The following is a 13,562-nucleotide window of genomic DNA, read 5'->3' as shown; positions in this document are numbered from 1 at the left end:
CGGCGCCTCTGAATCAGCGTCACTTTCAGAACAAATGTTTCCACAATCTGAGTCTGAAGACAGAATTGTGGACCTTGAAATATCGCCGCTATCGCTAGCTCCGACACGCAAAGGAGAAGCCATCTTGCTATGTTGACCCTGGTTACGTCACACGCACCACGTGACCAAAACGGAGCTTTTTACCTGGAAGAGACAGGTTTGCCAAATTTGGCCTCAAAAATGCCGTTTTATTTCAATATTTCTTGTTAAAAACACGCTAAAACATTTGGAAATGGTAAATATAAGGCGAAATACAGTTAACACCGAAAATGACCCACAACCCCATTACTAACCCTTTAAAACAAGATTTACGTTTTATTGTACTTATCTGACCCAACTAACTTGATATCAGAGGTGACGAGACTTCTACAAACATTTGTAAATTACTCAGGTTATAAGCTTAATATACAGAAAACACCACTTTGTTAGGGATTCAAGAGGCCAACCCAAGCAAAGCAACCATGGGTTTCACTTAAAGTGTTTATTTTGGAGGTGGAGGTAGTTTCAGGGTGATGAGGCATGAAGAGCAGCCTTAATGATAAGACGAATGCTCCACAAAAAGGTAATTAAATACTTAAGGTAAAGGTTTAAATGTTTCACTCTTTTTTTCAACCACTTTGCTACCCACACCAACAAACAAACAAATATCTATTTACAATGCTCACATTAGCTGCTAAAAAAGCAATAACAAGACGTTGGCTGCTTCCTGAGCCCCTCACGGAATCAGAGTAAATGTTGTAAATGATATATACTTTACGGAAGCAATGACTTTTTCTATTAGTCACAGAAAATCTATGTTTATTAAACTATGGACCAAATGGGTTGAGTATATTAAGCCTTTAAGACTAGACTTGGTTGAAGTAAGTTAAAACTAATGTGTTAACTTTTCTTTTTATTTCATACTGGTCATAACAGTGGTTGATAGACTTCTCTTTAGTGCACTGGGCAATTTCTTCTTTTATTCTCTTCTTTTATTTTACTCTCCCTCCCTCCTTAATGTTCCATGTGTTTACCTCTCCTGTTGAGAGAGTGGATCATGTATGCATATTTGTTCTAAAAATGTAACTCCTACTTACATGCCTCTTTCTGGAAAATAAAGAATTAGGAAAAAAAAAACAATATTTATTTCACTAAAAGGAGCATTGCAGCATGTGCAACGCATTCAGTTCATCGGCAGTCTCAACCATTGTGAAGCTGACCCCCAACCTATATAAAATCTCCCGGCAAATAAGCCAAGCTTTTAGTGCTACGTTTGTGCTGGTTTGTGCCGTTGGAATGATCGTTTTTGCTGCAATGATGTCTGTGTTATGTTCTGTGTGTTTTGTTAGATTTTTGTTTCACCTTGTTTCTGTGCAGGCAGTCTGTTGGTCCTCCCTTTGCTCTGCTGCACGCACAGCTGTCTGCACTCAGCTGATTAGGCTGCACCCTATTTTAGTTGACTCCATTCCTCCCTCAGTGTTGGTTCGTCTTGTATGTTTTCCCCCAGTGCTTGTTGGATTTTCTAGTTCATGCGTTTTCACAGCTCCTTTAGTTTTCCCTCTGTTGAGGTGATTTTTTGTTATTAAAAAATCTTTGTCAACCTGAACCTTAGTTTTGGTCCCTGCATCTGGGTCTCTGCCTCCTGATCCATAACAGTCTGAGAAACCTTTCTTTCCTTTCATCCTATAGTAATGAGAACGTAAGTTTACCTCTTTTAAGGTGTATATTTATTTATATTTTATTTTATTACATTTGAAGGGATGTGCACTCTATTTTGTTCACGTTAGAACTCGATCAAAGTCTCCAGAAAAATTGTTTATACTGGGTGATATTATATTTCTCATTGTTATATGGTCTGGGTTGTACATGACGCGTTTCAGAATCAGAAGTATTTAATATCATTGTAACAGTACGAGTACATTACAACAAAATTACATGTAAGTAGAAGGGGAGATAACCTAGTCTACTCAAGACGTTGTTTATTCAGTGTTGCGTGGCGGAGATGCATGGTCACTTTCACTGATGGTATGTTCAGGGACCCTAGTAAGTTTTATATTTAGACGAGGAAACAGCGGGTCTTCATTAAGTTTACATGTATGTTTATATTTAATAAGTTTGATACGCTATCATTAGGATGACTTATATTGTTTGTGACACCAACTAACATGAATAACCTGTATATGAGCAAGAACCCAGAGATAAACAGATAAGTGACATGAGTGTGAATTGATGTCCTATCATTTAATTTTGGCTAGACAACCTGAGGAAATTGAGGATTTAAATCACCACTCCTCTCTGAGGTCCCAACTTTGGAGTTCACTTGCCAACACCATCTCTACAACCAACGCGGGAAGGAACACAAGGTAAATATTTTTCTTGTTGCATGAAAACTGACATCAATCAATGTTTACCAAGCAGATTCCATATATGGAGTGTTATTTAATTGTATATATTAGGCATTATTACTGAAGGTTATTTGTATGGATTAATCTTCGTTTTAAATATTATTTTGAATATGTAAAGTTCATATATTGTCGATGGGTTGCCATCTACTGGTAGAAGATTGAAATTTCCAGTAAAGAGGACAGATGAGAGTCAAGCATAATTAATGTAGCTAATTGATTGAAAGAGAAATTACGTCACTTCTTAGAGGATACAGAATCTGTTGAGTGTTGGAATATCACATTTATATCAGACTGAAAAACAAGAGTACAAACACGTGTTTAATTCACTTTATGTGAAAGATTGAACATAATCAAAAAATAGCTTAGTGACTTTGTGGTAGAGTGTCTGTTAAAGTTCAGTTAAAGTCCCACTATTTGTCAGGCACCTAAGTGTGTAAAATTTGTAAACAGCATTTGACCCATCCCTTGGAGGAGCGGTGAGCTGCAGACACAGCCGCGCTCGGGAACCATTTGGTGGTTTAACCCTCTAGGCAACTCCTTAGTATGACTCGGCCAGGATTTGAACCCACGACCTTCTAATCTCAGGGCGGACACTCTACCACCCCTGAATAATACCAAACACTCTAACAATTGGATTCAATGCCCCTCTGCTTTATACAAATCACATGGGGGTTGAGTTGGGTGGGGGGTGTTAAACCACCAAATGGTTCCCCCAAGGGAGGGATTAAATCCTGAAAAAAATTCAAATGCTTAGATGTGTAACAACTAATGGGACTTTGAATTTAACTAAGGAATATTTTTAAAGAACCACATTTTAGACAAATAGACCAAAGTCCACTTTAAGACATTTTTAACTTAATCATAAATCAAAACTTGTGAACAAATTGTACCTTCCCAAAATCTTGTAGTCACTTTGATGGCCTAATAGCATGGGGGGTTGATCTTTGTCTTTTCAGATGCTGCCATCAGCCCATTTAGTCAAGTCATCATACGGGTCCTGCACACATGGATCTCTCCTGCAGTAAGCAGTGTAGTGTCCCAGACCATCCTTAGTCAAGCTTTCCTGGAATGCAATGACAGCTCTCAGAGTGAATGTTTTTCTTTAGATGACTAAAATGGAGGGAAATTCACTCAAAGAAAATCTTATTTCCTTATCTGGAAGCTCTGAGTCTATCCAAGTTATTTTTTCTATGCTGTAGCTGAGAGTAACTGTCGCTGCATAGATCACATTTCCTGAGGTGGTGTGTCCTGTAAACTCTGATGGACACTGAGATGGATTCAGGATACGTCTGAGGCAGGGCAAGTCTGGAAGGCTGAGTACTTCTTCCACAGCAGTGTCAAGCTGAGCCACACCAGCATCCATCAGGACAGGAATAGCTGGAGAAACAGGTGGCACTTCCTGTATCACTCCCTTTCTGAGATTGCAGTATTGTGAAGAGCAGCATTTTGTGAGATAAACACTGGAAACATTTCTCCTGATCTTTGCAATGACAGCAGAGATGGATTTGAAGATCTCAACTGGACAGCTACAAACATTGTACCGAGCAGCTCCGTCCTCCGAGAGTAGGTCTGTTGGGTCATGCCATCTGTGGAAATGTTCTTCACTAGCTGCAACATTTGATTATGCTTGATATTTACTAGCTGCAGTTTGAAATGCAGAGCTGTCACAGAAGGTGAAGCATAAACACTGACAAAATGCACCAAATACACATGTGATGAGCACAGAAACTGTTGAATCTGTCAGTCTGACAGGCTGAAGAAAGTTTCCATTAATAGTCCCACCTTTACTCTTTCAACCCCAAAAGATGGATCTACATGGAGCCATTCAGCACAAGGAGAAAGATATGAAGTCCTCTTCCTTTTTTTAGGTAGAACCTTTTAGCCCCTCCAGTTTTCAACAGCATCTTCATTTGTTGGCTGCATGTTTGTGGCAGCAATAGATTCCACTGAAGACTGACATCCTTTTGTTTTTGGCTTTCTGCTCTGGGGTAGTCATGGATGTTTGCTTGACTTCTGTCAATATCAATGATCCCACTGTTGAGTCATTTTTGTTTTTGTCTTTTGCAGAACTAATCAGCATCTTTCCTTTAATGAAAGACAGATGGTGAGCAACGAAGCGATCCACTCAAACTGGCAAGTTTTCGTGCTTGAAAAGGCCATGTTTTTATACTCTTGAACTCTGCTTCCTCTGTGGCTGAACTTGCTGTGATATTGGTGCTGTGATAGAGCGTGACCATTATTCTTGTCCAAAGTATTATATAACTTGCAAGTCTTTTTAAATGGGGCATAATCTCAGGAAGGAAGTGGATATTATCATGATTCCCATTGTCTGCTGCAAGTGGCCTGCTCTGCTCACATATCTCTGTCACCCACTGTCGAATGTCGGTCTGGATCTCATAATATGGCTCATGAGTCTCCAGATCTTCAGAATCCTTATCTGTTAGGATGTTTGGGTCTTCAAAAACTAGACTTCATTAGAATTAGAATTTGCTTTCAGATATTTTTTTCTCATCTTTCTGATATCAGAGGGGATCCAGCATTGACATCCCCCTCTGCCTCACTCAGGACCACAACAGTGATAGCATGTAGAAGCCGCTTTGCATGGTCCAAGCTTTGTGAAAGAAGAAGCTGTGCCATACACCGCACAAAAAAACCTTTGACAAAGTGTGTTTGTTTGTTGTTGTTTTCAGGCAGTCCCAATTTCAGTTTATCTTGATGCAGTGCGCAACATCAACCCTGATGAAACAAGGTGGAAGTTTGGCAGACTGGTTCTCAAGTAGGACATACAAGATATTATTGATGTTGGTCCTCAAAAACTTGTCCAGCCCAATATCCCGGATGCTACTATTTTGATAGTTGCAAAGACAGAATGGGATCTTTGTCTCCCAATTTAAGATCTTTTCTCTGTTGCTCGGCTTTACGCAGGGTGAATTTGGTAGGTGGCTTGGCTCAGGATCCCCAAAACTCATCAGATCTGCTGCCTTTGCTGACTTCCACACAGCTGGTTCCATCCTACCCTCACACAGCTCTCTCCCAATATACATCCGCAAATTTCCAGATATGAAATGCTCTCTATTAAACACCAGAATTGCAGAGAATGTAAAACATTATTAGGGATTATTTATATATATATATATATATGCGAACACACCATGGTTTTATTTCTTTATTTCCACCGGACAGAGATTTTTTCCCGCAACAAACTCACCCGTCACCCACTCACAGATTTTTCTCCAATGACCATCATGTTCTCAATGCTCCTCTTTCAAAGAAATTTCTTTCAAACTGAAACATGCTCTACGAGGAAAATTCATTGTAATTGATGACTGATGTCAAAAACTTTATCTTTCTGTGGAATCTCAAAGACAAAATTTGGTCAAACTTGTCTGTTTCCTCATCACAGATGACATTTCATGGACAGACAGCATCCGAGAGACAAGGATCCCTCTGCTTCCTTGTCAAGCGTTTTTTTTTTTTTTTTTCATCATTTTTATCTTATTAACATCTCTTCTTTTTTTGTCTTTCCCACCAGTTCCGGATCTGTGTCATACATTACATAATTTGGTCAAACTTGTCTGACGTTTCCTCATTACAGACGAAATTTTCAAGTAACACACCCACCCATCCTCTTAAAGGTTGTGTATAAAAGACCAAACCTGCTGGCATGTTTTATACCTGCAAAGCAGATCCTCACCAGAGTTTTTATACTGAACTCACAGAGGTAAGAAACAATATTTTCGGGTCGCCTAGATTTTCCTGTTAAAAGTAAAAATACTGATCATTCATTAGTATTGTTGATTTTTTTTTTTTTGAAAGATTTTACATTTTGAGACAAAATGGTTGACTACAAAGTGACTATTTGGACTGAAGATGCACAACCCTCCTTCTTGTTACATTCGGTCTACATCACTCTGTTCGGCACAGAAGGGGAGAGTGAATGCATGATTCTCCGACAATGGATTCACACATTCAGCAAAGGAAATGTGAGTCTTTTAAAGTACCATGTTTGTTATCAGCTGCTGCTTCACTATAGCTTATCTACAGATAAAAGAGGATCACAGCCATAAAGGTTATTTCTGAATATTGATGCTGCTCCCACATGTTGATTTGTTGTCACACGTGTTACTTCATGCAGTTTGTTGTAGATGGATAACTCTAAATGCAGCTCTGAGCTTGTCCTGTTCTGCAGTTCTGAATCTTTTTCTCCTGACTATAGAAGTCAACATCCACTGTGAGCTGCTTTAAAGACATTGGAGAGATCACTTCAATAAAGCTGGGAAAAAGTAAGCTCAGCCTTACTCAGTGGCTCCCTGGAATGGTGGAAGTGGAATCTCCCACTGGAAAGGTCTACAAGTTTCCCGTCTACCACTGGATTGCTAGTGACAATGTGGACACGTTTAGAGAAGGAAAAGGTTTGTATGTTTCATTTACTTTTCATCATGACAGAATTATTAGAATAAAAAAACTCCCTTTAAATAACAAGACATTTATGTAGTAGTTGCATTTTCTTCAGCTGTGTTGGACAAGGATGAGTCAAGTGAAACAGGTGAACTCCGGAAGAAAGAGATCCAGGAGGAGCAAAGAGTTTACTGGTGAGAAACTCTATTGATCAATGCAAATACATTTGTACAGTTTCAGAGTAGTTCATTTTCCTTAATCTACATCAGAAGTATTTTGGTTGAAATAAAATACAAAATGTAGACATTTTTTTCGTGAAAATAGAAATTCCTGTTAGGCTTTTTTAAAATTATGGATTAAGCTTTTATCATGGCTTATACTTCCTTTAAGTCAGGTGTCTGCAACCTTTAACGCTAAAAGACAAAAATCTTAGGGAGAGCCACAAATTTTCACCTCAAAGTTAGAAAAATACAATTTATGTTTTGAGGTCATTAAGCAGTTTATTTATCAAATATAACTTTGACATCCTGTGATTAATCAGATCCTTGAGCTGCAGCAGATTTAAAAAATGGAAGAAACATGAGATTTTCTATATTTATTAGGGATGTCCATTAGTTAAGTTTGAATTTTTCTTCAAAGCCAAAGAGCCTAAGTGGAGGAATAGAAGAGCCGCATGTGGCTCCAGAGCCTCAGGTTGCAAACCCCTGATTTAAGCCATTACATGCCAAAGTGTTCACCTAGATCAGGGGTCTGCAACCTGAGGCTCCAGTTGCACATGTGTCTCTTTTATCTCTCCATTGACGCTCCTTGGCCAAACATAAATTAAGTCAAGGACACTGCTGACCCAGCCATGTCGAGAGTCAGAAGTAGGGATGTCCCGATCCGATCATGTGATCAGAAATCGGGCCCGATCACCTATTTCAGGACTCGATCGGAATTCGGACTATTTTGTCCGATTAGGATCAGATATTTCATTTATTCTCATTGTGATCAGTGCTTTATATTTCATCTTATCATTACGGATAAATACTCCACTAGAAGTCTGCATGTCATGAAAAGATCACAAAATGTCATCACCAGAAAACGGCAGCAGCTCAAGCAGAAGGCTAACGTAAACAAAGCTAGCTAGAAAGCTAACTTCCTGGACCAATAACTCTTTTAAAAACGCTTTAAACTGACAGCAAGTGTCTCTATTGGTTTGTCATAACACAAACAACAACCTCTAAAGGCATTCCAACAGAAAAAGATTTGGTTTCTTTTTAACGTGAAGCTCTTTGTGCTTCAGGCAGACAGCTAAACAGCAGCTGCTAACTGCTACATGCTAGCGCCGTGATTTAACTCCTTAGGACCCGAGCTGTCCTTTGATATGCCTGTTTTATTTATCTGACAGAGAAATAACAGTTAAGAAAATTAACTACTGCGGTAATAAAACCAAAAATGTGATGTCTTAAGAACTTAGAAAAGAAGCACAAACGTAAAAATAACTAACTAAATAAATAAATAAAACTAATACATTAAAACTAATAATGATATCAGCTATTCACAAACACTCATCAAATTTTATGCTAAAACAAAGTCATAATTTATTTTTAAGAATTTTAAATGAGGACAGGAATCACATTTGGTCAAAAATGTTCAATAGCTCTAAAGATGTTAAAGCTAAAGTCACTAAACTTTATCACATGACTAATTATCACTTATATAACAAGAAAATAGTTTTTTTTCCTTGTTTATAGTTGCTGTAATTTTAATTGTTTATCAAAGCTACTTCAGCGTTCTATTAAGTTTTTAATGAGAAAAGAAGGTTAATGAAATATAAATAAGGGACAACACTAATCTGTTACTTCAGTTTATCCATGTTTTAAATGTCTTAGTATGTATCGAAGTAAGCATTGGATCGGGACTCGGTATCGGCAGATACACAAAATTAAATGACTCGGAATCTGATCGGGCCCAAAAAAAACCTGATCGGGACATCCCTAGTCAGAAGCTCCCTGCTAATGGCTGCCTATCCAAAACTACCTATAGAAAACAAATAAACAAAGCCTGCAAACTAACCCTGGGCTTACACCGCTAGCGTCAAGGCTTCGTTGCGTCGCGGGAGTGGACTAGCTACAGCCGACGGCTTACACTGGCTGCTGCTCCAGCCACAGCCTGTGAAAGCTCAGCCCAGACAGAGTAGTGCTGGATCTCTATGATCATCGTTGTCCATGGTTATGACTGACAACGCTGTGCTGCAACACACTTTGAGTAACCCGAAAATTACGTAATGTTTACGACACGCTGAAACTGGCGAGTTCAGTGGAAAGTTTGTTTTATTTTGAAAATATACCAGATGCACTTTAAATTCACTTGCGTAGTTTCCGGTTTAAGTCGTGAATAGCCCCGACTTCACAGAAAGTGATGACGATCAGCTGCGGCGTCCGTCAAAATTTGAACCAAACGAAAAGGATTCGCAGCAACACAGAGGTCAGTCCACAGACGCAGGACATGAACACCTGCAGTGGAAGTTCCTCTCGCACTTTTAATGTTACGAAAAGACTGTGGCGCACGCAACTGAGCCGTGACGCTGGGGGTTTAACTAAAATAACAAAACCCAGCAGTGAAAGACTGCTGAGGACAAAGAGGGGGAAAAAAAGAAATAAAAAATAAAATAGCATTTTTTTTAATATATTAAGGATTACTTAATTTGCGTTTATTTAATTTAGATTACGGTAGTTACATTTATAAATTGATGACTGAGGTTCCGATGATAAACTATGTAGGTCTTTATATCCCTGTTGACCTGAAGACGTCTTGTTTGCTCAACTCTACCTCCAGAATGAACTGATTTTATATGCAAAGCAAAATTGTGGTAAAAAGTTTGATCTTTTATGAGTTAAAAGCACATATTATCTTATGCTGCACAACATTGGTAACTATATGACTTGAATATAAGTTATGTATTTTTACTTTTGCCAGAAAAGTTATATATATGATTCCTATTATATAAAAAAAAGAAGGTCATGAATGCAAATCCAAATTTCTTAACAACTGGAGTAAGACTATGCAGCTCCTTCTAGGTTTTGGTCCAAATGGCTCTTTTACTGTTAAAGGTTACCGACCCCTGACCTAAGCTGTTTAGACTGTTTGTGTTCAAAGTCTAAGTTCACACTGCAGTCTGGTCTGTTTCTATGTTCTTGTTCTTCCACATTTTTAGTTTGTATTTCTCGCTCATATTTCATTGAATAAGAATTTTTTTTTTTTTTTTCCAGGGGGTTGTCTTATGCTTCTCCAATTAAACATAGCTGATCAGTCCTGTTCTTGTTTTCCTCAGTTGGGATGTCTATAAGGATAGAATGCCAAGATGTGTGAAGGCAGACTCCTTTTTATCACTGCCTCAAGACGACCGCTCCACCTTGAGTAGTGTCCTGATGACTTTTTCCAGTGATGGCAAAGCGTAAAGTTCCTGTTCTCTTTGTGTCTGACCCTTTTTCTCTATGTCTCAGTCATTCCAGGTTAACAAATTGTCATTTTTTTGGTTTGTTTTTTGTTTTTGTAGATTATTGCTGGAGCTTCTTGCATTTGTAACCAGCGAAACAAACTGGAAAAGTTTTGACGACATTGAGCCCATGTACAAACGACATGTGACTCCAGCATCAGGTATTTTATCTTTGCTGCCGTCTGATGTTCACATTGAAAATTCTAGTTTTATGTTGTTTACATATGTCAAATAATATTCAAATGTTATTTTTCTAAAATGTAGAGAGCATGTGTCAGAGAAAGTTATCATTTTAAATGATTTTTTTCAGCAACCATGTCCCAACAAAGCTTTTGTTCTTGTTTTTTATACCCAGAGCTTTTCTTTTGAGCACCAGCACAAGGCAACCTGGTCCTGTGTGGTTCTCTGTAAAACTTTCAGTTAAAAAAATACTACATGTTGTTTGAAAGGGCCATACCATGCTTTTCTTTAGTTTTTTAGAGGAAACTATATCCACTTATCTGATCATATATTATCTTTGGAACACCCCCAAAAAATTATTTTTTAAATATGAGTTATTTTTGTGAACTCTTTTAATACCCTGGAAGTAAAACAGCTTGATCTCTGAGGCTCCGTCTTTTGCTCCTTTAGGATGCTGCCCATTTCATGACATCAACCTAAAGCAGAACTCTGTGTCATTCACAAAAATATAAATCCAGTTTTTATTTAATATTGTTGAACATTCTGTGTAGCTCACACATTTATCCCAAAAATTTGTCACATACAGAATGATGATGGCTAATGGGTTAATTTTGTGGTCAAAGACTGTATATAAAAAAAAAAAAAAAAGGCAGACAACACCAGTAGATGAACACTTCAGGATTTATTGAGATGATGAGAACATTGTGAACATTTTCTGGAGACATCTTTGCTCAGTAATATACAGTATGTTCAAACCAGCTCTTCTGATTTATCGTTCGCTTTTTCCACCAGGAAATAGTCTGCTCCCTTTCCCCTACCATCTCCCTGTATCGTCTGTCTGCTTGCGCCATTCTCTGAGATTCAGGATCCTCCCAACATGTCATGTAGATTTCTCACAGAATGCTCTTTGGCGTATGCCACAGTACTAAGTTTGAATGCTAAAGTGAATGAGCGTTTCTTGGCTGTCGCTACACTGGCTCACAACACAAACAGCTGCCATCTGTGACCCTGCATGGGGTCTCATGAAGCTAGCTATTCACCACTAGCTTAGCAAGTATGTGTGTTAGCCTGGGGGCTAACACAAAAGTTCACAAAACTAAATCAGGGTCAGACAGACAGAAGTGAGTCATTGCCATGGGATCATCCAAGAAGAGACTTGAGTAGTCAGGGTTCAGGCGGTCACCCTGGGCTCACACGGCGGGCGTTACAGCTCAGGTTCAACCGCCGCTGTCTTTATCTAACTTTAAAAGTACGAGAGGAAACCCCACTGCAGGCGATCACGTTTGACCTAAGTGGCACCGCAAACCTGTTTTGTTTGTCAGAAACAGAAGATCAGGCCCAGATAGAAATGCTCGGGAATGCAGGCAGGGTGGCACAAAACAATACTCTGCACTGAGTAAGGCTCTGTGTGGTGCTTAAGTGTCCTGTGGCTAATTGGCAAATGAAAGCCAGCTGAGCAGCACAGGGAGTGTGCACTGGGGTGGCTGGGAGAGGAAGTGTGTTCAGTACTCTGAGACAGCTCCCAATGGTGGCCAGAGCGGAAAACACAACTCTGACTCCTGAGAATGCTATATTAAATTCAAATAGTTAAATCTAAATTTGAGCATTGAATGTAAATCTAAATCTAACATATTTTTTTCCTAATTTTTATTTGCTTATTGTATACATACAGAATCGATCAACTGTACATATTTTGTGCTGATTTAAAGATCCCAAACACCTTCAGGAGTTAAATTATTAAGAAGTAAAATACAAAACACTTCATTTCTCTATCTAGTAGGCTCACCCTCTACTGTATCAGCAGTAGGGATGCAACAATATTCAATATTATACCGAACAGCTCAATACACGTTCGACAATTCAATACGACATTTTTTACAATATGAAATGTATATATTCATTTTCAGTTGGAGTTACCTTTAGAGTATCTGCTCGCTGCTCCCCTCTCCTGCTCACTGCCAGAAGCTGCTTTCCCATCCTACAGTAGTTGGATAATAAAAGTGTAGCTAAATGCTAAAAACAACCAGGATGCTGATGCAGGATGGTCATCTGGACCCCATAAGAGAGCATGAGGGTTAAAAGTATACAAGAATTCTTTTTAAATGTGCCAAGAACTGTGCACTTGAAAAACTCTGAATTTTCATTATGGTATTTCTCTTTAAATCATCATCTGTGGAGTAGTAGGATTTCAGGGTTTATTTTTTTCTTGCTCAATATGTATCGAAACGTGATGCTCCTTTAGAGGTAAGTATCGAACCGTGAGCAAACTGTATCGTGCATCCTTACTAAATAGTAACTGGTGTTGAAAGCTTCTGGAAAAGACGGGCCTTTGCCAACTTCCAATCAAGACGTTCTGTTAAAACTGACAGAAATCAACACCAGTGGACTCCAAATACTCTAAAAATATGTTTTTCTAGCATGGCGGAGGACACACACTTAATGGAAATTATACAATGATATACACAGTGTTATATTATTATACATTATATTAAAAGATAATACAGTGGGCTTTAATAAGTCCAATCCCAGCTAACAGAGACATATATGGATTGGAATGGACTGCTAGAAACTTTTTCTAACAGCATTTTTTCATCTGCTTCTGATTCAAAATGATTTGATAAAATAAATTCTCAGAAATTTTATTTTTATCAAATTTTTTTAAATACATTTCCTCTGTCAGAAAAATGCTTCTAAGTTAAAAACAAAAAAACAAAAACACAATTTAAATTGGAATGGGTTTTCAAAGAGTTTTATTCAGCAAACCCCAGATCAGAAGAGACTAACTACACTGGTTTGTAGTGTGTAGTGATAAAATTGTCAGAAAAATTGAAGCTCAGCAGTCCAGCACACACAAGTCAAGCTAGCATGTTCTTCCAGAGTATGTCTTCCAACACTGGAAGGAGGATTCCTTCTTTGCCTACCAGTTTCTGAATGGGATCAACCCCATGGTGATCAAGCGCATTGAAGCCCTTCCTGAAAACTTCCTTGTGGCTGATAAGGTCTTCCAAAATGCTCCAGTCGATCTGAAAACAGAAATGGAGGTAAACATCAACACAGACAGATGTTTTCCTGGACTGTAG

The 13,562-nt window shown here is 38.5% G+C and overlaps 1 protein-coding gene and 1 long non-coding RNA gene across 5 annotated transcripts in view; both read left to right on the top strand.

The window, feature by feature from the left end:
* The first annotated feature begins 231 nt into the window (after nucleotides 1-231).
* Nucleotides 232-5,106, top strand: LOC118598239. Its single transcript, XR_004947354.1, has 4 exons — nucleotides 232-1,717; nucleotides 2,274-2,381; nucleotides 3,380-3,444; nucleotides 4,491-5,106. It is a non-coding gene; the product is annotated as an uncharacterized LOC118598239 (long non-coding RNA).
* Nucleotides 5,107-5,112: 6 nt separating this feature from the next.
* Nucleotides 5,113-13,562, top strand: part of LOC112141401 (polyunsaturated fatty acid lipoxygenase ALOX8) — a 21,312-nt gene continuing 12,862 nt past the window's right edge. The window contains exons 1-6 of one of the 4 annotated variants that reach the window (XM_036210785.1): nucleotides 5,113-5,199; nucleotides 5,956-6,406; nucleotides 6,640-6,835; nucleotides 6,937-7,015; nucleotides 10,138-10,260; nucleotides 10,363-10,463. In XM_036210785.1, the coding sequence (XP_036066678.1) occupies nucleotides 6,260-6,406; nucleotides 6,640-6,835; nucleotides 6,937-7,015; nucleotides 10,138-10,260; nucleotides 10,363-10,463 (646 nt within the window). In that variant the 5' untranslated portion in view covers nucleotides 5,113-5,199; nucleotides 5,956-6,259. Of the gene's footprint in view, nucleotides 6,407-6,639; nucleotides 6,836-6,936; nucleotides 7,016-10,137; nucleotides 10,261-10,362; nucleotides 10,464-13,359; nucleotides 13,524-13,562 lie in introns of all 4 variants that reach the window. The other 3 variants (XM_036210784.1, XM_036210786.1, XM_036210783.1) reach the window with 3 other exon arrangements.

Source organism: Oryzias melastigma, unplaced genomic scaffold (genome assembly GCF_002922805.2).
Source record: "Oryzias melastigma strain HK-1 unplaced genomic scaffold, ASM292280v2 sc00240, whole genome shotgun sequence".
NCBI lineage: Eukaryota > Metazoa > Chordata > Actinopteri > Beloniformes > Adrianichthyidae > Oryzias > Oryzias melastigma.
Note: the sequence above shows the minus strand (reverse complement) of the source record. Positions and strands in the feature narration are given on the sequence as shown.